At 43.1% G+C, this 25,011-nt stretch overlaps 1 protein-coding gene across 10 annotated transcripts in view; it reads right to left on the reverse strand.

Annotated features, from left to right (window-relative positions):
• Positions 1 to 335: 335 nt before the first annotated feature.
• Positions 336 to 25,011, reverse strand: part of MAP2K5 (mitogen-activated protein kinase kinase 5) — a 184,680-nt gene continuing 160,004 nt past the window's right edge. For 4 of the 10 annotated variants that reach the window (XM_044979135.1, XM_044979133.1, XM_044979136.1 and 1 more), the window contains one exon: positions 336 to 1,864. In XM_044979135.1, coding sequence (XP_044835070.1) covers positions 1,760 to 1,864 — 105 coding nt within the window. In that variant the 3' untranslated portion in view covers positions 336 to 1,759. Of the gene's footprint in view, positions 1,865 to 22,964; positions 23,049 to 23,630; positions 23,742 to 25,011 lie in introns of those variants that run through there. The other 6 variants (XM_044979138.1, XM_044979140.1, XM_044979141.1 and 3 more) reach the window with 3 other exon arrangements.

Here is a 25,011-nt window from a genome sequence, read left to right on the forward strand (position 1 = left end):
TCTCATCACTTTTTTGTGTAGCGCCTAACACAACAGGATCCAGATTGGGTCTGCTAGGAGCTACTAGTATACAACGAATAGCAATATTCAAATGTTGCAATGTGGGAAAGGGATGACTAAAGGAACAGAGGAGTTAATTACCATTTCTGTACAGTTTCAGGAATGTCAAGAAATGCTTTTAAAGCAAAATGGCAGGATGGGAGGCACCTGAATGGTGCTGAATGGCCCAAGTTTACATCTATCAGCAAGCAGCTCGTGTGTTGTCAATCACACAATGAGTTTATGCAGGATTCCCAGCTTATCCTCCGCTTTACAGGATTTCCACACACCACCACCACTCATGAAAGAGTCTATTTGCTTATATTGTTTATTCAAAAGGTCTCCCAGGAACCTTATAATACATTAACATGGACTAAAGGCATTTTTGTTTGGTTTCCCGATTTGTAACCTGTTAGAATAAGGCCAGTATGTCCATGACCAGTGTAATACAAACAAAACACTTCGTGTTCATGTGTTCGGTAAGGCGGCAATAGAACCCCTTGGTTTTTCTCCAGCCCACTGGGGGCCCCATGCAGGATTGTTCAGGACATTTCCCAGTGGTTTGATCAGCCTCCTGTCAAATGTCCCAAGTGACGAAGTGTCCATCACTGGGAGACAATTCTGGGAGGGGACTTCACCTCCCTCAAACGCCCACTCCTCCAAAACTACTTATCCCGCCGTCCCAATCAAAACATGCTCCAGCAGGCTCTGCCCTACCTTCCCAGACCACAACACTGATCTTTCTTCCAGCCATTGCAAACTCCCTCTCACCTCCTGGAGAGAGACTGCAGTTGCTGGGTTTGGGGACACTGCTCTGGTGGGGGATGGGGTATCGGGAAATTGGGAAGAAGGACCAGGGGTGTGGAGAAGACAGTGTTTGGATTATAGTGTGCAACAGGAACTATACCTAAGAATAAACTTTAGGTTGGGATAGAATTTCCCAGGGGAGGTGATTGAAGCCCTATGACTTGAGACATTTAAGACTATACAGGACAGATTACTGGAAACGATACCATAGAGATATAGCATGGTAATCGTATAAAAAAACCTAACAGCTCAATTTGCTCAGGGATACAAGTATGGTTCCTAGTGCCTTCAAAGGCAGGATTTGCTCCCGTGTTGGAGTTTTACCCTGCAATAGCCACAAATAAAATCCATGACATTTGCACAGCATGACTGTTGATACACTTGCGGCATTTTTATTCTTCCAACATGACACCTTCACCTCTCATAAGGATGGTGAATGCCAGCGTCATGTTTTATTAAACAAATACAATTAAAAAAACCCCGAACACATCCTTGATGTGTGCGGCCAAAGACAGTCTACACTTGTATAGAAACTTTGTTGTACGGTCAACATGTAATTTTTACAATAGCAAAAGACTAAAGGTTAAAAAATAGTCTGGAGCCAAGAAATATACAGTACACTCAGTAACAAAATATATATATATATATATACTATAGATGCTTTAAGGCTGTGTACAGTTTGATTGAAGACAATTTGAGGACATTAAATCAGTCAGCAACAAAGGAAATGTGTGGAGAAAATGCCCTAAAGTCAGAAAAAGCAGCAGCAAATATCCTGAAAGGTTTTTTGATGCTTCTAAAAATATTTTTTCAGTGAAATATGCCATCTCTCGACAGTGCGACGTGGGGCTGGTTTTCCTTTTGCTAGTCCCGGGTTCTCATTCACCTCACCCCTGTTGTGCTTCCTTGCTGCTCACTGAGGACCCTGGTGAGACCGTCTCTCCTCCAGCATCCTGCACACCCACATGGAGACAACTTCAGCATTCCCATCATTGTACTGCACGATGAATGGGTGGCCCTGGGAAATGGGAGAGAAACAGATTTAGCCACGCTAGTCGAGTCTCTTTGCTCTTCAGAGTAAACTTTTTTTCTTTTAAAATTTCCCAAAAAATAAATCAGAATCTCGTTAGCTTCTTAGTTTTGGAAATGTTCCTAGAACAATATAAACACCCCATGGGAACGAACAGCTTTTTCCAGTCAAATCTAATAACGAGACACTGCTAATGAATGTCCCATCTTTTCTCCCAGTGTCTGAGTACGTTTGGCTGTAAGCACTGCCTGATTATTTTCCTTTGACTCTTACAGCCTCTTGTCTTGCTGTGGTACAGGATAAACACTCTTGGAGTAGGGAGAGAGATTTTCAGTTTATTATTTTTTTTAACATTTGTACTGTGGGAGTGCCTAGCGGCCTCAGCCAGGTTGGGCCCCCTTGTGCCAGGCATGAGTTAAACGAGTCTCTGCCCCAAAGAGCTTGCAATCTAAAAGACAAGACTGCCCAGGAAGGAGCACTGCGGAAAGGGATCCGGGGGTCACAGTGGATCACAAGCTAAATATGAGTTAACAGTGTAACCCTGTTGCAAAATAAGCGAATATCATTCTGGGATGTATTAGCAGGAGTGCGGTAAGCAAGACATGAGAAGTAATTCTTCCACTTTACTCCCTGCCCTGATTAGGCCTCAACTGGAGTGTTGTGTCCAGTTCTGGGTGCCACATTTCGGGAAAGGTGTGTACAAATTGAAGAGAGTCCAGAGAAGAGCAACAAAAATAATTAAAGGTCTAGAAAACATGACCTACGAAGGAAGGTTGAAAATGTTGGGTTGTTTAGTCTGGAGAAGAGAAGACAGAGGGGAAATAACAGTTTTTGGGTACATAAAAGGTTGTTACAAGGAGGAGGGAGAAATATTGTTCTTCTTAACCTCTGAGGATAGGACAAGAAGCAATGGGCTTAAATTGCAGCAAGGGCGGTTTAGGTTGGACATTAGGAAAAACTTCCTGTCAGAGTGGTTGAGCACTGGAATAAATTGCCTAGGGAGGTTGTGGAATCTCCATCATTGGGGATTTTTAAGAGCAGGTTGGACAAACACCTGTCAGGTTTGGTCTAGATAATACTTAGTCCTGCCATGAGTGCAGGGGACTGGACTAGACGACCTCTCAAGGTCCCTTCCAGTCCTACGATTCACACGTGTCCTTGCTCTGCAGACATGGAAGGCTGGTGCCTTAACTCACTGTGTGACCTAACCCCTGGAACATGTATTAGCTCCAGGTGCTGTGCAAATTCCCAATAAAATCTAAATATAAAATGGTAAGTTTTCATTCTGATTTGGTCCTTGAGTCCCGAGTTCTAACATACAAGAGAACAAATGGCACTGGCACACAAAGGAAGACAGTTTGCAGAATATGATGTAGAAGCTGAGGTCCGTGCACGCGCACACACACACACGCACACACGATTCAAGTCATGTGGAGGTTGAGGTGAGCTGTTGCCAAAGGAATGAAAAGCTCATATAAGTATAACTAAGAAAACCCTAAAATATCAACTTCCAGCTTTATCAGAAGCTACTGAAGGGGGTGATGGAAGAACTTACATCCACAGTGCAGTCTAGCCTGTGAATTCGGTAGCTGCTGCAGACACTAAAGAATTGTATCTAGGGGAGCCGCAAATAAACTGCAAGAGCACTTCAGGATGAAAGAAAAACATGGACTAAGGGTTCAGCTGCCAGCCTAGGCTGCTCAGGTCTCAATCCTGTGACATTTCTGGAGGTGGCAGCAAAGCATCTTACTATGCACCTCAAACGAATAAAAATGCACAGAAATCCAGTATCCCACATGCACAAATGAAAGAGAGAGACTAACTGCCAGACAAAACCAGCACCAGGAAAACCTCTGCACTGAATCAATCAGAAGCAGGTCAGTTTTCACCATATTAATCCAAGAAACCTTGAAAACAACTGTCTAATCCAGAGATACCTCTCATGAAATCTGCAGGGACTGAGACGTATTTGTGGAAACCATCAGGGTACACAGGACAGTGTCAAGCAGAGACGCAAACGGTTTTGCTTTGTGGCAGCAGGCACGCTGAGAACAAGAAGGGTCTAATCGGGTGTTTTGGGAAACCGGGGAGTAACTTGGGCTCCGATGGCGCATGAGGAAGCCCTGGGATAAGCAGAATGCTGCTAATGCTGACAGCACCAGGGAAAAGCAATAAAACAATCAGAGGCCAGGGCCAGCAACGTCCAAAGCTACAAGAATAAAATATGCCCAGGCTCGAGGGAAAACATGGAGGATAAGCAATACGCTGCTGCTCATCAGAGCAGTTTCAAGGCTATGAGCTGATCGGAAGCTGGGCTAAACTTCCTAAAAGAATGAAATGTGCAGAGAGCCCTTCTGGAAGTTCCCGGGCAGGAGCAGCGCCAGAGTTTCTGGCGCCCTAGGCAGAATTCGGGGGGCGGCATTTTGCACGCTCCCCACGGGGCGTGCAGGAGCTTCCTGTTCCACTCCCATTGCGCCGCCGAAGAAGGACCCTCCGCCGAAATGCCTCAGGCGACAGCAGCAGTCATTGAGCTGCTCAACTGCCTGCCGCTGTTTTCTGCGGCACGTCAGCAGAAGGTCCTTCTTCGGCGGCACGATGGGAGCGGAACCGGAAGCTCCGGTGCGCCCTGTGGGGAGCGCACAAAATGATGCCCCCCGAATCCTGGCGCCCTAGGCGACCGCCTAGGGTCACCTAATGGAAGCGCCGGCCCTGTTCCCGGGGAACCAGCCACTCCGCTCTCAACCATCTTCCCAGTGCAACCATTTCGGATGGGATGGAAGCAGCCTCTTTGTTCAAGGAATTGGGCACTTCAGGAGGGTGATGACACTGAACACGACAGAACCTGGCCTTGGGGACAGGGACACCAACTGTGATGTCAATAACTAATCCCAGAACTACAAGGTGTTTGAATTTTTAGTGCTGGGGAGAGGTGCCCGCCTGAGGGCCTTGGAGACGGAGCTTCTTTGATCCGACCCAGCAAGGGCCGAACTCAGATTCGGGACATAAGCAAAAGGGAAAGAAAACACAGCAGCTCCAGTTAGACACACCAGCAGTCTGGACACCGCAGCCAATAGGGCATGTTCCAGCAGCTCCACATGTTTTCTGGAAACTCAGAATCTTTCTGGAAAAGAAAGAACTTTCTGGAAAAAGGGGGCAGAACAATGGCTGGCATGACCCAAGCTCTGAACGTGAAGAGCAGCTCTCCCTACATGGAGTGTGATATTCCAGTTCACAGCTGGTACCAGTCCCCTGGGGACGGTTGGAAAGAGGCAGGAGACACATCAGGAGGAGGGCAGCATGGCTCACCTTGGGCATGCTGCCACTTTGCTGTCAGGATCAGATCAGGTTCTGCTGAACTAAGGGACCTTTGAACCAGCTCCACATGCTGGCTGAGGAAAATATATCAGGAGCACAGAGGCTATGGCTGGTGGTGGGGAACAAACAGAGTTTGCAGCTCAATCCCTCGTGAGTTCTGCACATGGCCAGATACAGGCTCCTAAAGGGTAGGAAGCCAGCACCCTGCTGGGCCGGCAGTTCTGAAGAGAGCGCTCGCAGTTTGAGCTTTGCTATACACTTCTGTGGGAAAGCGTGAAACAGAGCAAGAGCTAAGACAAAAGACACTGAATAATCAAGCTAAGCTCATCAATAGTCATTGGGAGCCGGCTCTCATTTCCTTCATTCTCAGAGGGCCAATTCCCACAATTAGAATGGTGAGGGTTGAAGTAACATGGCCCACAAACTCCTCCAGAGAAGAGGGAGGTGTAATAGGTACCGGGGAAAGGACATGAGGAGCAGGGGCAGGTGGATACAGCAGTGGGACAAGCAGGTGGGGGCCAGGAGAGAGCGATGTGCCACCATCTAATAAAAACGATCAGATGAGGAGGCAGAAGAACATTAACAAAAGGGAGATTTAAAGACAATCTCCCACAGGCATGAAAATGCAGCACGTTTTGGAACTAGATAAGAGATACTTTTACCTGTCCACTTAACAGCATCCACATCAGTTTCTGCAGACTGATACTCTGTACCTTCTTGCCTATATCCCTGTAGTTAGTGAGACCAGACCTAGCAGGTAGTTTTATCACTGAAAACCCCACCCAGGTCACTTTTCATGCCCAAGCTGCTACTGAATCTCAAATAGTTTTATGAATGGTTTCAACAAAGTTATCTCCCATACAGACCAGCTGGCCTAACTTTGCTAGCAAAACCCAGTAGTTAGAAAGGTCTTAGACACAGCCTCTTAGCACGAGGACTATGTCACATAGGCTGAGCATAGTACTGCTTACAAGGCAATGAACGCCTCTTCTAGGTTATACAGTCCAGCTGCACCCTTCTAAGGCATTCTTCCCATGATTTAACTGCATTTCACAGCAACTATCCCAGGAAAGAATTTTGTCCTTTAGTTTGAATAGACTAGAAGTTGCACTCCTAACGCGAATCACCACTGTAAACCTAATTGTTCAAGGAAGTATTTTCCACACCTTGTTCTTGTATTTCTCTATTTATCAGGTTCCTACAACATACTGCCTTTTAAAAAGCCTCCAAATTTGTCTTGGAGGGTGGCTCTCACTTGATGGCAGGTCTGCAGGTTGTGGAGATCAGTTCAAACCCTTCATTACACTTTCCAGCCTTTAACCCTCTCTAGGCTCTGAAGAATCTTTTAGCTTGTTTGGTTTATAACTGTAAAAAAATTAAATTGGAAAAATATTTATTGGAGTCTACAGAGTCTGAAAAACTATACTGGTAACTCACTCACAGCAAAAGGTCAGTCCGGAACAGAAACAACAACTTTGCAAAGCAAAGAAGATGCTTGTCTCCTTTGCACTCACATTATTAAATGCAAAAAGAAGGGTGTGCATGTATGCACTCATGAGATATGTGCAACACACACACACACACAGAGTTATTGTGGTATTAAGTATGAGAATCCAAAATCCACAGACAAAATTCAAATAATGGCTTTCACTTGAGTGCATCTTTCTGAATGCTGTATCTGGTGGTTTTTGTTAGTGTGTAATGTGGCCCGTTGAGGGAACCAGAGCTTTGAAATCCCTGACTTCTGTGGATTTACTATCTCAGCCATCATCCTGCTGCACACTGTCACACTGAAAGTTTCCTCTTCTGGGAAGCTCAGGCAGCAGCAGCAACATGTCAGCACAAGGACTTTCCTGTGTATAACGACACTGTCTAATGTGTAAAAGATGGTTACCTTCTGTAACTGCTGTTCTTTGAGATGTGTTGCTCATGTCTATTCCATTGGAGGTGTGTGTGCTCGCCACATGCACCAGGGTCAGTGGTATCTATAGGGGACTGGCTCTGGCACCCTCTGGAGTGGTGCGCGTATGTGCTGGCATAAGGGGCACCAATCAGCTCTCCCTCCACCCCCCATTCCTTCCTGCCAGAACTCCAACAGAGGGGAAGGAGAGTGGGTCGGGGAATGCGTATGAGGAATCACTCGAAGAAGAACAGCAGTTATGAAAGGTAACCCCCTTTTTGTTGAGTGCTTGCTCAATGTCCATTCCATTGTAGGGGACTCCCAAGCAGTGCCAACCGAGGTGGGTCGGAATTCGTGGACATGTCAATTACAACACTGCTCTGCCGAATCCAGTGTCATCTTTGGCTTGCTGGGTGATGGCGTAATGTGCTGTGAACACAGGTACTGAAGACCGCGTTGCAGCTCTGCAGATGTCCTGGAGAGGTACATGTGCCAGGAAGGCAGCTGAAGACGCCTGAGCCCTAGCTGAGTGAGCCTTCACTATTGGTGGAGGCACAGCCTGCAACAACTTGTAACAAGTACGGATGCAGGCGGTGATCCAATTTGAAACTGTCCTTCAGGCCTTTCATCCAGTCAACGATTGCGATAAAGAGCTGGGTCGATGTGCAGAAGGGCTTGGTGCTTTTCAGGTAGAACGCCAGGGCGCGCTGGACATCCAGAGTGTGCAGCTGCCTCTCCTCACTAGTCGCGTGAGGCTTTGGACAGAGGAAGACATCCTGGTTGACATGGAAGTGAGACACCACCTTTGGCAATATAACCTAAATCTACCTATCCTGCCTTTTAAACAAACCAACCACAAACAAAGTAACAAAACACAGGTCAAGGACACAAGTGAGACCGAGGGGGGAACCAAGAACCCATAGCCAAGGAAGAGCACACACATTGGTCCAATAAAAAAGAAGCTATTAAGCAAACAGTGAGCTTCTCCCATGAATCTCTTTTATGAGAGACAGGCTCCCTGCAGAGGAAGAAATCTCAAATCCAGGATACCCTTGCCGTTAAGCTACTTACACTCTCCAGTGGAAGCCAGCACGGTCGGCGGGGTTTAAAATATCAGCTGTGATGTGTCCCAGACACATGGAGGCTGTTCCACGTTGTGGAATCTCAACGTGTTTCGACTGCAGTAGAGCAAAGCGTTCTATGGAACTTTCAGTGCACCACGCAGACACTTGGCGACACGTGTGGCTGGCTAGAACACAGGAGATTGACACCCTCCTTGCCGCACACTACATCACCGTATAGACCAGCCCTCAAACCCTGTATTTTCATTCTCCTTTCCGCCCCAAGAGTAACCTTAACTTGAAATTATCAAGCTTTCAATGTTTAGGTTTTTTCCAACTACAGCATTTTATCAGGGACTTTCCATAAACTGTAGGGAAGTTTTTGCCATTAGCTCCCTCTGAATTTTATCAGGTGTGGGAATTCCTTCTATTTTAGGCTTTTATTTGTTTTTTAATATCACTCACTGACACTTTTATCTACAGCATAGTCTTGGAAACTCTGCACTGGTGGGTCCAGAGCCTGGAAACTCTATGCTGGTCAGTCCCAGCTGTGCCACCTTCCAGTGAGACAAAACTTGAAGTGCCAGCAAGCTGTGCCAACTTGATCAGACACACTTTGTCTGGGCTGGGCTGGGGAGAAAGGTAGGGATGGATCTGAGACATTGTGAGATACACAACTATATATAAACAGTAACACGCAGTGCAATAATCCATCAGAGACAGCCTCCGCCTACTCAGGATCATGCATGGAGGACAGGTGAAATACAAAATATGTTAAGGTACCTGAATTTAACTAATCAGCTAAAGACACATCAGGGAAAACATTTAAAAGTTCCTAAAAACCCCAGAGGTTACAGAGGTAGCATTCTAATATACTATTAACAATAACCTTTTCATAAAAGCACCATGGCACATCTTCAGCATGTTGCTGCTACTCAGCTATCTAACCTCCTTTTTAGGTATCCAGGGTCCAAAGATGACTAATTCTCATAATCCAAAATGGGTGGCCCAGGGATTATTGAATGAGTCAATTAGGCCCTGGTTCAGGAAAGCACTTAAGCATGTACTCATGTCCTACAGGTGCACTGCCCTGAACTGGGGCCTTCAACAGGAGACCTTGTTTTTTTAAATTGGGGGTAGAAACTAGGAATGGGTTGAATAAACAAACTCAAAACTACTAGCTCAGAAATGTAGCTATGGTGCTGGCAGTCTATGTAGTTCCAGGCTGATAGAAAGAGATGGGTTTCCTTTGTTCCTGTGCACTATCATTTCAAGAAAAACTAAAAACAACCACAGGAAGGATGCCAACTATTAAAGAATTCTGGTCACTGTGCATTTCAGCAACAAATAAAAACCACCCGCACCAACAGAAACCATTTTAGCATTGAGCAACATGTTCCAAAATGAACACACACAACCTGCTGTACTTAAATATTCTGTTAGTGATTTACTTTGTATTGCAAGGTAACGAAGAAAATTAAATGTACAGAAGCTTGAAATGTATTTTCAGTTGCCGTGAACAGTTTTGCAGTCACAGGGCGACCTGGAGTTATCTGCTTGGAGGCGTTCAGTAACTCTTTTGCCACAACTTGTCTGTTTATGACACCAGGAAGTCAGCCTTGGTACACTAGTTACAAGGCCTCCATTCTGCAATTGGATTCACATAGACAGACCATTGCGCCTGCAAGGTCATGGTCTAAAACTATCTCAGAATCTAGGCTATAATTCTCCAGCAACATGATAATATGGGCATAGAACAGCACCTGGTTCATTTACACTAATGTCTGAGACCACCCACCCATTGGGAATCAGCAAATAAGGGACCAATATAAAACCCTCTGTGCCCCACAAGGAGAATGCTTTATTAGCATACTTTGTTCATGTATGGTCAATGGTAGATTAGCTAACATTTGTGACACTAGTCATTGCCCAGAGGAATCCTTTTGTAAAGGGAAAACGGGGGTGGGGAGTCTTGTACCATGAATCCCTTCCTGCAACATTGAAGGAACTAATCAAGAGATATGTCCAGTAGAAGGTGCTTGGAGGATGGGTCCGTAAGATATCATGATACCGCCTGTTCTCACTTCATTATTTTTAGGTTTCTATACACATCCATTAAAAATGAGAACTATCTCCTTGCCAATTCTTAAATATGCAACTATAAAATAGACCACTCCTGTAAGCCCCTTTCAACCAGGGATCAATACATCCACAACAGACAAGCCTTCCCATTTGCCCCCAGCTAAGGAAAATAATTGGACCTTGCATTTGCCAGGGAGTTTTTGCCACTGATTTAAATTGGGATCAGACTCTGGCCCTATACAATATGATCTGCGGCAAAGCAATGTCAACATTCAATGGGAAGTTGGATGCTTTAGAGCGCAGAGCATTCTGTATGGGAAAAGGTCAGGCAGGGCTGGCTGGAGAGTGAGTGTCAGCCAGCCTAATTTTCTGTGTCAACTCTGAAAATTAGATAAACAATGACAAACCAGGATTTTTAAATGAACTTGTCACATCTTATTTTCTTGATAAAGGGTTCATTTTTCTCTGTCCCAACAGATAGGTTAACTCTTTAAGAGGTAAGTACCTATTAGACGGTGCCGTAAATGGTTTACACATCTGAAATGAAAAGAGTCCAAATGCAGAACCTTGACAATAAGAGATAATTGTCCTTGAAACATCAATAATTTAGCCTGACCAATTAAACAGCTATTATTCCAGGGGAACAGTTCCATAACTCTATTCATCTTTAAAATTACGGATTTGTTTTCACATGGTTGTCCTCATGTCTGAAAATATCCTTCTTAACACTAACTCCCTTCCCCTGCCCATTGCAAGAGATTTTAAATTATATTCCTCAGCAGTCTTACAAACAGACTGGTTCTTTCCACACGTGCAGCACTTTTCCATGATGTGTTTACATGCTTCATTGTTAAAGGCACGCAGCACACAGGATGGCCACTGGCAAGACCACTACTCCATGTGGATAAAATACACCTTTTGGAGAGGTCTAGCAAAACAGGGCTCGAGCGGGTCTCAAATGGTGCATAGGCTTTGCACTGGCCTTCGCACAAGGGTGAATTTCACCACCTGGACCACCTCCAAGAACGTAATCTAAGACATTGCTGCTGTTATATGCATTGAAGTAGCTCCTAGCGGCCCCAGGCAAGGATCAGAGCATGTATACAACACAAGGATGGCTGTTGTGTAAACAATTTGTCTTGGCCAGCCAGACACTGTCCCTTTAACTGCCACTCATTGGGGCACACTCTTAGCACAAAGGGGTCCTGGGCCGTGGCTTGGTACAAATATATAGCACATAATACTGATATGAACAGTTTGGTGAAATGTCTTTAATTCCAGAGAACTTAAGCCATCTAATAGAGAGTATTTACTGTATTACCTTGAATGGTCAAATTATTACAGGGAAGAATTGCACAGATCAAGATATTTGCGTTTGCTGCTTTGGGCAGAGAAACTAAAAGATGGCTAATTATCGACAAACGCGAGTTACATTTCCTTGCACATCCTGACATCTTGTGCTAACATCTTTGAAATAGTCTTCCATTCAGAGCGGTACCAGGCACAGGCAGATGGAAAATAAGACTTAATATAATCCTAATAAATAAAAAAAGAATACCTGTTATTAGCGGGATTATGGTTTTATGTTACTGACTGGCTGATACGAAGCAGAACAGGAATAGCTTGACAAATTAGAAATGGCAATCAAAGGAGCTGTGCACTTATGCCAGGCATTTGTTGGCAAATAACCACTGCTGCTGTTATTTACAACAGTGTCACTTCTCTAAAACCCTCTGTATAAATATCCTGACGGACTGGGCTGGGCTCAATTTCTTATAACCACACACTGTCAAATTATGTATTTTCATTTAAAAGTCTGAATTCAGCATAACAAAAAATATCATAAAAAGATCCCAACTGTTGCACTGGTACACAGACTATGAAGATGACAGCAGTGCCTTTAGACAGCATTTCAAATACAGTTTATTAGTGTGTGATATGAAAAGGGTATTTTTATTGCATGATATAATGCAATGGGACCTTGGGCGCTCTGCAGAAAGACCTTGCACTCAGAAGTGTAATGAACCCCTAGTCCAAAAAACATTATACTGTACATTAACCTATCATTAATGGCACATTAGGGCTAGGGGCATTGCACGCTTGCTGGTCAGGGCTCCATCAGGACAGTATAGAGAAAACCACACTGTCTTCACAGGCTTAAAACAAATAGAGAAAATAAATATTACTGATAGCTACAGGCTGCTTTAAAGGAAGTTCGCTCCCCACTTAACATGCAATTTTGATACCACATTCTTTTTTTTTTAAAAGGGGAAGAAAAGAAAACAGTGCAGCAGTTTATTAAGCAGTATTAGAAATTGCATTTAACCGCTTTAAAATGATAAGTGAAATTCTCCATGAGGCTTCAATATGGAGCTTTCCATGTACAGAACACATAAAAAGCCATAGCATCTTTAAAAAAATAGAATCCTGAAACCCTCCCCTCTTCAGCTCATCCTTTATTCATGTTATAAATTTTCATGCCAACCCGCCCCACCTGGTATGTCTGGGGATTCAGTCAGTACCAACCTTTTCTCCATGTATCAGTAAGTGCACTTTGATTTAAACATTATAAAGCCACTATGACACCTGTTATATTCTTCAAATGGTCTTTGACACTTGAGATTTTTCAGTCCTTTCTCCAACCTCTGAAGCCCATCCTACTCCAATGGCACCCATCAGGCAAAGGCAGATGAGATCAGCCACCCCACAACCCTTTGGCCATATGCCAAGACAGCCTGGACGATCCTTCCTTAATTGGCTACAAGAGTGAGACAGACACTCCTCCAGCAACATCCTATAGCCTAAGGAAACATGCACTGAGCTAAAAGACCATGAGTTCTAGGCTCCAGCTCTTCCTCTGACTGCTGCTGGCATTTCTGTGCCCTTTGCAACCCTCATTATTAATCAACGCCTCAGACCATAGGGAAGGTAACTATCATTCAGACCTTTTGCCGATAGAACACCAGAGATTGCACAAGGCACTTCAGACACAGCTGGGAACAGAAATCAGATCTCTAATATAAGAGATGCAAGTCAACTATCCGGTCACATGGCTTTTCAGAAGGTACATGTGCTTGTGTAACACACCATCACAGGCCGCTGTGTCACCCTCTAGTGGCAAGCCCACATATAGAAGTTTTGAGTTTGCTACCACCTCCAGTAGCAAAGGCTGTTACATCTTGAGACCCCAGATTCAGTGCCTATGGACAAGCCAAACAGGGGAATTGTTCAACTCGGTTGTGACCATATTCTGCTCTCGCAGCCAGGAATAGCCACCAGGCATCTTGATGTCTAACATTCTATTGTTGTACTACAAACAGCTGTGCAATTCACTGGCAAAGTGTGTATTTGTATTTTGTCTATAGGCTGGTCCACACAGATGTTAACAGCATGTTTCCCTCCATCAATGACTTCTATGGCTGAAGTGGTATAAAAGCTGTAAAAGTTATGGGTTCAAATGCTGCTGACGACCCATATGGACCATGGAGTATATACATTAGTGCAAAGACCTTGGAGTAATTGTTGGAATTTGTTTATGTTGCAAAAATTTGTACTTAGAATTGAATTTAGATGTGTTAATCTCTAATGTGTATGCCTACCCATATTACAATCACACATTCACTTCCAGTGTAGACGTATCCTGTATACCTAGATCAGTGGTTTTCAAACTGCGGGTCGCGATCCAGTACTGTGGTGCCAGCACTGGGTCATGGCGGCTCTGCTGACCGGGCTGTTAAAAGTCCCGTCGGTGGTGCTGCCCGGCTAAGACAGGCTTATCCCTACCTGTTCTGACACTGTGCTGTGCCCCAGAAGTAGCCAGCAGCAAGTCCGGCTCCTAGGCAGGGGGGCCATGGGGCTCCGTGCGCTGCCCCTGCCCCAAGCACTGGCTCCACACTTCCATTGGCTCGTTCCCTGCAGGCGAGAACTGCGTGGAACCACCTGCGCGCCTCCGCCTAGGAGCCGGACCTGCTGCTGGCTGCTTCCGGGGCGCAGCACGGTCTGTGGTGCCAGGACAGGCAGGAAGCCTGCCTTAACACCCCCACTGCACTGCTGAGTGGGAGCCACCCGAGGTAAGCCCGCACCCCAATCCTCTGCCCCAGCCCTGAGCCCCCCCAAACCTGAATCCCCTTCCTGTACCCCAAAATCCTCATCCCTGGCCACATCCCAGAGCCTGCACCCCCAGCCCAGAGCCCTGACACTCTCCCACACCCCAACCCCCTGCCCCAGCCTGGAGCCCTCCCCAAACCTGTAGCCCCCTTCTGTACTCCTAACCCCTCATCCCCAGACCCGAGCCTGCACCCCCCAGCCTAGAGCCCTGACCCCCCTCCCACACCCCAGCCTCCTGCCCCAGCCCAGAGCCCCCTCCCACACCTGAACCCCTCATTCCCAGCCCCACCCCCACACCCCAACCCTCTGCCCCAGCCCTGACCCCCTCCCGCACCCCAAATCCCCAGCTCCGTTGGGTCACGGGCATCAACCATTTTCTTCAAGTGGGTCACCAGAAAAAAAGTTTGAAAAGCACTGGACTAGATGAATCCCCGTTTGTGTAAGCTTCAAAAAGATCAGCACTTGATTTAACAGACACCCCTTTCCATCAAGGAAACCTCATTCTTTAAAGAACAGTAGCGCTGATGACACAAAATGTTAGGGCTTCGCTAATGAGCTACGGATCCTTTCATCTATAGGTCACCAGTTTGAATCCAGCCAAGCTTAGTACAGATTAAAAGTGGTTCCTGTGTAATGGCTGTTTGGTGGTTCCTATCTGAGATCGGTTGGGTGTGCCCCAGTTCTCAGGTCCTGCCTCAGCACCATGCTGCGCACTAGACTTGGAGCAGGGACTGTGTGTTCATACAGTATTTAGCACAATGGCGCTTCAATCTCAATTGGGCGCTCTAGCAAAAGCCAAAGTTATGTTATGATAAATGTGCGAGAGTTGCCAATACTATAAGTGTCACACACTAATTAAGTGGAATGGGTGAGTTCAAAAATCAGGAGACACCCCCCCCCTCAGCCCCACCTACCATCAACCAAAAATAATAATCTTTACAAAACAAAGAAACAAACAAAACCTAAGACTTCTTGCCCCATAGCACCTGTAGCCTGTGCTGGCTTGGAGAGTAAGTAAGGACTTATTTTATTCAGAGACTAGTACGTACAGGGGGAGTTATAAAGCAGCACAGATCAGTGGCATTTCCTGGACATGTGATAAAGCAGGTACGTGAGCATATCTATGAGCAAAATCAAATGTTAAAATTTCCATTCTGCTTCTGCATCATCTTATTTTGAACAGTTAAAAGAACAGCCCCACTGTGCGGATACACTTCCAGGTGGCTGTTAAAATGCTGAATTTGTTTGTCGCATGGCCTCCCTAACATACACTGTAATTAAAATGTTGATTACTAAATGGTTTAAATATATGACAGACAATGCAGTTAAAGCCTACAGTTAGGTCAATATGTGATTTAGATTTGCCATTTATAAACCCTCATTTAAATTTTGCATACATTAATCACTACCATACTTCAATGTTCTGATATCCACCTGACTACACTATTCAAATAAAACTTGCTGCCCCAGGGAAATCCTACTTATTCTTAATTGTTTCGAGGCTTTGATGGGCTTTTAATCTAAGATTAATTTATGCAATTTTAAATAACTCTTCTTATGATTAATAAGCTTGAAAATTAAAAAGAGTCTAAAGCAATTATAATGAGCATTTGGTCATAACCTCATTAGGAGAAGGAGTGAAGGATACAGCTCTGAAATTCTTACAAGACTACAATTTAAGGTTACGTTCAGAGAAGTCAAACATAGTTCTTGAAATTGCAAAGGCAGATTAGCTTAGGTCACTGTCAGAACTATGGTCATCTAGATTACCATACTAATGATTTTATCTCAATGGTGACAGATAAGCTGTTGAAAAGAGGTACAAAATATACTGGCAAATGAACAATGCTGCAAAGTACTTAAGCCCTTGGAGCTGTTTTCCATTATCCGTGTTTAGGTATCACATGGGCTTTCAGAAGTGCCCTGGTAATTTTTTGGAATTTGTATCTTTATCTATGAACCAACTTCTTACAAAGCTGTTTCACTTTTCATATGATATAATTAAGGTGTCACTAATTTTCCGCTGGCCTACTCTTGTCCATGCTCCAAACCAGAGAGAGTGCTCCAGTTTAGAAAGTTCGTCTTTAGACAATGGAATTGCATCAGCACAATGGATGGTCCTAAGAGAGAAAACTTCTTATCTTGTAATTCTGCTTTTCTGAAGATCATCATCATGCAGGACATGCCTCAGTCTCATGCCTCCAGTGCAAATCATATGAAAACCTCCCCTGGTTCCTAACATTTCTGATCCTCATCTATACTACAAAACCTACCCCCCGCGGTAGCAAGTCTCAGAGCCTGGGTCAGCTGACTAGATTCACCCTGCGGGGCTAAAAATAGCAGCATAGCTGTTCCCACAGGGGCTGGAGCCTGAGCTCTGAAACCCGGCAATGGGGGAAGAAGGGGGGAAGCCCTCGGAGTCCGGCTCCTGCCCGAGTGGGAACGTTCACACTGCTGTTTTTAGCCCCATAGCGTGAACCCCATGAGCCCAAGTCAATTGACCCAAGCTGTGAGACGTGCTGCTGCATGCCTCTTTTTGGCAGTGTAGATGAACCCGAGACAGGATTAGGTCACTGCAGAGGCCTCTGAGATTAAGGCAGGCCTAAAAGCACATTGCTCTCCAGCTGACCTGTCTCAGAGGGTCAACAATAGTGAGCTAAAGGAGTTTCTTGCATGACTCTTTCTCGAGACACAAAATCCAGCAGCAAAATCTGTGTATTGATGGGACCTTTGAAGAATGAATTCATCATCTATTTTGATGGGTGAAAATCTGGTTACTTTCACAAAGGAGAAAAATGTTTATAGTAATGTCCATCTTCTGTTATGATTTTTAATATACATTATTTACACCTGGTTGACACCTTATTTAAGAATGGATTTAGGCAGCCATTTTTCATACTGCAACAGTATAAATTAGATAGACCTGACGTTTATTTGGCAACCTGCAGATCATGCTTTCCACAGCAATCTCACTTTGATAATTTGTTGAAACATCAACTGCCTTCAGCATCACCTTTGGTGCTTAACTAACAAGCCAGGTGTTAATTGCAGGTAATGACATTTTTCCAGGGTTTATTGTTTCTTAAAAGACCAATGCAACAGAACTACAAGGAGATTAATATGCCTACAAGGAGATTAATATGCCTGAGCCTTTGCAGCCAGTGCTGAGGCTATGAAGAGTAGTATACAGAAAAAAGAAGAGTGGCATGTAATCCCATCTAAGGCCCTGATTCAGGACGGTACTTCAGCATGCATCATACTTCAAGCATCTGTCTAGTCCCAGTGGAACTATTTAGGTAAGTAAAGTTAGGCCTGTGCTTTAGTACCATCTTGAACTGGGCCTATATTTTTCTACTGATTTCAGTGAACTTTGACTTTCTTTCTTTCTCAGACCTGATCCAAAGTCTACTGTTAATAAATATATTTTCATGAAAAAGAGAAAAACACTCACCCCCCTTTATAATTAGAACTGTTTGACTGGATTTAAAAATTCCTCCTGCAGTCTTTGGCATCCAAACACTGCGGTAGCAAATGCTACATGAGAATCAGAAAACTGACCGGAAACAAAAGTTAAATTAGTCTATTTTCATCTTCCACAGTGAGTGTAATGCAAGTCGTAAATAAATCAGGCTTTTGGAAGGCCAGCTCTACATTGCAGAGTTAGGTCAACGAAGTCATCTTACATTGACCTAACTGTGTAAGCATGGGTGGTGGGTATCATAGGTAGGGGTAGGCTGTGCCTCCCCAAACAGCCTAGCCCAAGCCAGGCCCCATCCTGTGATTCCCAGCACTCTGCCCTGGCTGGCCGTCCTGCCTCCCCACAGGGGCTCAGAGCAGCTGGTGCTGGGGCCGGTCTGGGCTCCTGCAGGAGAGGGGTGCAGAAGAGGAGGGGGAAAGAGGGGCAGAACGGGAGAGGCGGGGCTGGGGGCTACCCTTCCCCAATGGCAGAGTCACCAGCCGCCCATATCTATAAGTGTTTACACTACCGCATTGCTCCCGCTGAGGTAGCGCCCCACTGCACCGACCTAACATCTCCACCTCCACAAGAGGCGTAGCGCTTAGCTCGATGTAGTTAGGGTGACGCAGTGTAGACGCTGTCAGCACCACGCAGAGCTAGCGGTTCAGAGCCCAGCACTGAGAGCCCAAGTTCTCCCAGCATGGAGTTCCACACGGAGCTGACAGTCCCCGACACTGCCCCCCTTAAGTGGGCACAAGTGCTTCTGGTGAGGACGCACACTGCTGGCAGAGAGACGATAGTGTGGACATGAAACACCACAGTAACACTGCAGTGGCTGTAGGTCGACCTAACATAGGTCGACTTAATTGTGTACTTTTAACCAGGCCAAAGTCTTTCCATTCTAATAATATAGAGTAAAATTAATAATAAAAAAGAATATTTTTAAAAACAGACACACTCTTTAACGTGTCACTGTCTCTGTAATGTATATACGTAGTTGTGAGAGGTATACAATAATACAAACAAGTATTAAATGACTCAAAGTGAAAACAATGACAAATCATATCCATCTCGTACAGGCAACGTATGCAGAAAGTGTAACTCAAATGAATTGAGGTAAAACGGCATATAAATATGTGTAGTCTTAGAAGACACAGACAGCAATGCTATAAAGAAAATATCACCACTAGCTACACAAAATATAAATTTTCCTTTAAAACCACACAAGGCCATTGAATTGACCATTCAGATACTCCTGCGATAACAAATGATCAAGGTCACCAGAATGACTTCCATTCTCCGCCCTGCATTTTCACAGGATGCTTTTCAAACAAGGCTACTTACACAAGAAGAAACTCACTCTTTAAAGTTAGCGGGCCAGATCGTCAGTTGGTGTAAACAGACGTCAGTGGAGCTCTGCTGATTTACAGGAGCCGAGGATTTATCTGCACAGCTCCAATTAAATTGTAAATAGGCAGATGCACATTTATGAGACAATGAACTTTTCCATATAAGTACTTTGCTATTACTGCCTCGATAAACCTGCACATTCCAGTGCTGAAGCATCTGCCTTCATTGGGAGTTAAAGCAGAGAGTTCCAGAGGAGAGGCACACAGCTTAAAAAATCATGTTTAATTTAAAAATTAGAAACTGGAGCAGGCTGTGAGCACAGAGGTTGATTGAAACAAAATTTAAATTCCTGTCAAGCCCATTTAAACACAGGGGCCCTTCATAGACAATTAGCTGCTCCCTGTGAATGCTGAATAAACTCGGGCCTGGTCACTGTTAGAAGAGAGTAGGCCTACTGTGAGGACTGGGAAAAAAATTAACTAAAATCAGGCTGTATGAAATATTTAGCCTCCCAGTTTATCACAGGGGTTTGAAAGTGTAAACAAGACAAAAATCGATTCCTCGGTGCCCTCAAATCAATCCCCCAAAATGGTTAGGGCATCTGTTTCTTCTAAATTTTGTTTACTCTGGCAGATTTGCCTTAATTGCAGTTGTTTATCTCCCATTGTCCCCGGGGCCCTAATCTCCCGATTACTAATACTTAACACTCATTTCACATCTAAAGCTACTTCTAATCCTCAACAGGTTTCTGGGGCTCTTAAAATTATTGAAACCGTGGAGACAGGAGACACAGCCTCTTTGTGAAAGGAACATTTTCTTATCTACTACCAGCTGGGTCCAATCATCACCAGGGATGGCTACAACAAAGGTGCTAAAAGGCTCTTTCACAATCACTGCTACTCTACAGGGAATTCAGGGGATAAAAAAGAGCTTTGATGGAAAAAATCTGAACAAGAGGGCTGTAACAGTCCAGCCAAATAAAGTTACTGTCATAATCAAATGCTGTCAATCACAATGAAAATCCAATTAAAAATGTTTCAGAGCAGCCCTCTTAAGTAGAAAAATATCCCCTATTTATACGCATTTTTGCACAAATTAAAAAAATAGTATTAACTGATTTTTTTTTAAAAACAACTTCAGGCCCTGATCCTGCAACTGGATTTGTGCACAAGAATCTGCTGGCTTGCATCCAATTGCAAGACTGGAGTCATAAAGCATACGGGTCACCAGAAAGTCTTGGGAGGCACAGCCCTTTCTTTTGCTTTGTGTATATTGCACTGACAGGCAGTTGTTGGCATTATTTAGTATTTACCCTGAAGCTGTACCTACGTGCTCCAATCACGATTCAGGCAAGTACTGCACAGAGATACAAAGATCCACTCTTTATCCCCAAGAGTTTAAAATCTATGCAGTGACCAAGTCCATTTGCAATTCCATTTTTATTTGGATTAAATAAATTATCAGATTAACAAATCAGTGTTATATGCCAGCCTGCTGTAGGACTGGCATAAATGACATGATTTTGAACAGACAAGGTGGGGAAGGTAATATCTTTCAGTGGACCAACTTCTATTGGTGAGTGAGACAAGCTTTGGAGCCTACATGGAGACCTGAAGAAGACAACGGGCTAGCCTGAAAGCTTGTCTCTCTCATCAACAGAACTTGGTCTAATAAAAGATATTACCTCACCACTGTCTCTCTCTAATATCCTGGGACCAACATGGCTACACCACCACCGCATACATGATTTTGAACAGACATACAGAAAAGACAAAGCATGGGAAACAACAGATATGACTGTTATTGTAAACTGTGAACTGAAATTTTCCTAAACACAGGGAAAAATAAAAAGTAGTTGACATGAAAAAAAAACAAAAAACAAAAAACCCCACACCAGTACAAACAAACAAAAACCTTTAATGAAGCAGAATTGATATATTTGCAATTTCAGTAACAAAATAATTTTGATGGTACTGGAAAAACCACAGAAAAACGTATTAAGAATCACAATTAGGCCTGGTTTACTTTGAAAATTTAGATCAACCTAGCCACGTTGCTCAGAGGTCTGAAAAAATTCACTCCCCTGAACACCATTGTTAAACTGCCATAATCCTGAGCACAGCCGCGGCTATGTCAACAGAAGAATTCTTCTGCAGACCTTGCTATCGCCGCTCAGGGAGGTGGATTACCTACATGGATGGAAAAAACTCTTCTGTCAATGTAGGAAGCATCTATAGTATAGCGCTGCAGCTGTGTGCTGTAGCGTTTGTAGCATAGACGTAGCCTTATTCTTAAGTACCTATACAAGACACGTGCCCCTCAAATTAAACAAACTCTCAAGTCCAATAGCTTCTTGGTTGGGAGTTGTCAGATTCATTTTACCATAAATATTCATGGTGTCATTCTTGCTTATTGCCAATTCATTTCTCTTGGTTGCTTAGATTTTTATACATCTTAAAGTCTCATCCAAGCTATTTCTTTTCATATTCCATCAAAAAGTACTAGGATATTCTGAAGCTTTAGGGCATGTTAGAAAGAGGCAGTTAGATTCTCACATTTTCTGCAAAAAGTGACTGGTTATACAAACAATGGGACCGTGGAAGCTACCAAACAAATCTAATTGCAGTCATGCTAATAATGCTGGCAAGTTCACCTTCCCACAAACTTAGGTCTTCTAGAATTGCTGGATTCACTGACGCTCATGGAATACATTTCTGGATTTTGACGTGATTTTTCAAGTGATTAGAAATAAACTATATCCCATGAATAGCAACATTTATTTATTTATTTATTTGACGTGGCCTAGGGAATTGGTTGGGCTATACAACTACCTGCAATAATACACAGTTCCCCCCACAACTATGAGCTACACTGATCAATGAAAATGATGACTAATTACAATGAATGGTTAAAAAAAAAAAAAAAAAAAAAAAGATACTAAACACAGAGGATGAAATCCTGAAGCTTTGCCATTGACTTCAGTGGAGCCAGGATTTCATCCAGAACTTCTTGTCCATAAAAGATGAAGGCTGAAAGCTTGAAAGTTTCTCATATTTGTGTCAGCTATAATGCCTGGGTCTGTCCCATTTCCTTAGGAAACCTGAAGACAGACCTATCACATCTTAAATATGCTTGGTGTCTGCCAGAGTTTCTCCTTGTCATGGTCTGAACTAGGATCATTGTGACAGAGGGCAGAATAAATGCTTGCAAACAAAGCCATTCATCATGAGTTCAAGCACTGACAATTTTACAAGGGACAAATCATCCCTGCTAGGAGATTCCTGTACTGACTGATTTCCCAGTAAAATAAGTTGTATGTAAGTGGTTAAGAATTGAAAACTCTTGGCTCATTGTGATCAGGGAATGTCAGGTAAATTTTATTTATCTGTAATACTCTCTTCAAAAGATTTATTAGACATGTTTGTGGAAAACAAAGCTTGTTTGCCAAGCTTAGACAGCCCTCTGTTCTTTCACAAGTGTTAATGTCATCAAAAAAGAAATTACAACTGTCTCAAGCATTCAGCCAATGCTTCCATTGTTGTATTGCTGTGCAAATAAAGAGCTCAAGTAAAATTACTTGCTGGTGCATTCCCTATTTATAAATACACACAATTGGGTCCTGTTTTGGCTTTTACTCTGAGATATTTTAACAGGAAAGCCATATACGATTATATTATTTCCTCCCTCAATTTTTAAGGTGCAGTTAAAATCTTCACTGTATGTCCCATGCAACAGTCAAATTCAGTGAGCAAAAACCAAGTTCAGAATAATTTATTATTATTACTATTTTATACGGTCCATGGTTTATATACTTACATTTTTCAATCTACTGTATTTGGGGAAATATAAGCAAAGCAGCATCTGTTCCAGAGAGTTCACATTTCAATGACCTTAAGAAAACTTAATAAAATATAAAAGCAAATTATCAATCTGAAAAATATTAACTGCACCTAAGGAGACCAGAGAGCCAGTTCTGGTTATTACCCTGAAATTGTGAGAGAGGGACTATTTGTTAAACTTAAGACTGTGATAGGCTTCAAAATTTTCAGAAAAAACATGATTTTCAGTAGTTAATATTTTTATTTATACAAATATATAATTTACCATTAATCCCTACTAATCAATAAAATAGCACAAAAAATAAACAGAAATGATCCTACAATCTATATTGCTTGGACTGGTTTTTAAAAAAAAATGGAGAAAAAAGCTACAAGTGAGAATTTTAACTAAAAGACCTAAACAAAAATTAACATATTTATGTAAAGTTAATTCAATGTAAAAGTTTAAACTGATTTTGCTGCAACAGCTGATTGTTTCCTAGCCAAAAACTCTGCAGCTATCTACCAGAGCCTTCTTTGAGAAATCTGAACTCCATCATCATGGATGTGCACTTTTATGCACCCAAAGTAAAATGCAAAGAAATAACTGCTACATACATGGCATTTGGTATCTCAAATCCCATTCTATTCAGTAAAATCACTTACATTCAAAAATAATCATCTGAGGCATAGCATAATTCCATAGTGCATAAGTGGTAAACCCGACAAGAAAATTCTACAGTTCTGCTTGCACGCTCTGAAAAGTGCATGGAATCTGCAAAACACAAGGCAACCCTCACAATCAAAGAAGAGAAGGATTTTAAACAATCACTAAGGCAGAATAGTGATACCATAAAGACAATTTCTGCGCTAGCTTGTTTTCTGAAACTCTCTTTGCCACTGAGCAGCTAGAACAGATAATAACTATTAGTAAATCAAACTCCTGCAATATCCAGCTGTGTCTCACACATTTACATACAGATAGAATGGGTATATGTTTTTAATATGTATGCGATACGTACTTTTACCACAGCTGAAGTGCATGCTACAAAGGAGGAGGAGAATGGGAATGGAATCAGCATGAGATAATAAAGTGGCCTAGATAAAGTATTAGCCAGCGATTGATCTCAAACAGGGGATGCTGCTTCTCTCTGACCTGATTACTTACTATGCATAGATTCCATTAAATAGAGCTTAGAAATGGAAAGCTTCTGAAAAATACCGTAAATGCACAGAGAGCATCCTGAGCCAAATCAGTGAGTGAATACATACCCACATGTACAGTACATGTATGCGGTTCAAACTGTACCTACATAACCTCATCCGACTATCTTATAAACATGTACCCATTCTAGGCAGCATCAGCCTTGAAACCCTAGATAGATTTATATTTTAAATTAAAAAAAGCAAGCAAATCTACCATTTTATTAAAACCAGGCTCTCTTTTTCTCCCTTGCACAGAATAATCGTTTGTTAGGGGTATTTCAATATCTTGCGCAGACTTCTGCTATGCTGAAGCAGCATATGTGTTTTATTTAATCTGACTCCATGTCTATATCTGTATATGGACTCACACACACGCAAAGAAAGAGCGTGTTAGAGATAAAAGAACAGCCATAGTAAGAATACGGCTGAGCGTATCCACTGGTGAATTGTAAAGATCATTCCTGTCCTAGGAAGGAAGACCTTTCTCAAAGCTCACTAAAATGACTTTTTTTTTCCTCCATGAGAAATGACTTTTTTTTCCTCCATGAGAAGTTCATTAATTTGAAATACTTTAAAATAATTAAATTACTGCATATGTTCCTGTATAAACTGAGAACCTGATGCCATAAATTCAAGGCAAAAAAATTGTTTTTGCTTGGTGGGTGGCCTAAAGGAAAGGCACACTGACTGAGCTTAACCATAAGTAGGGCCCTATCAAATTCACAGTCCATTTTGGTCAATTTCACAGTCATAGGACATTAAAAATAATAAATTTCATGATTTCAGCTACTTAAGTCTGAAATTTCATGGTGTTGTAATTGTAGGGGTCCTGACCCAAA

This window comes from Mauremys mutica, chromosome 11 (genome assembly GCF_020497125.1).
Source record: "Mauremys mutica isolate MM-2020 ecotype Southern chromosome 11, ASM2049712v1, whole genome shotgun sequence".
In the NCBI taxonomy this organism is placed as follows: Eukaryota; Metazoa; Chordata; order Testudines; family Geoemydidae; genus Mauremys; species Mauremys mutica.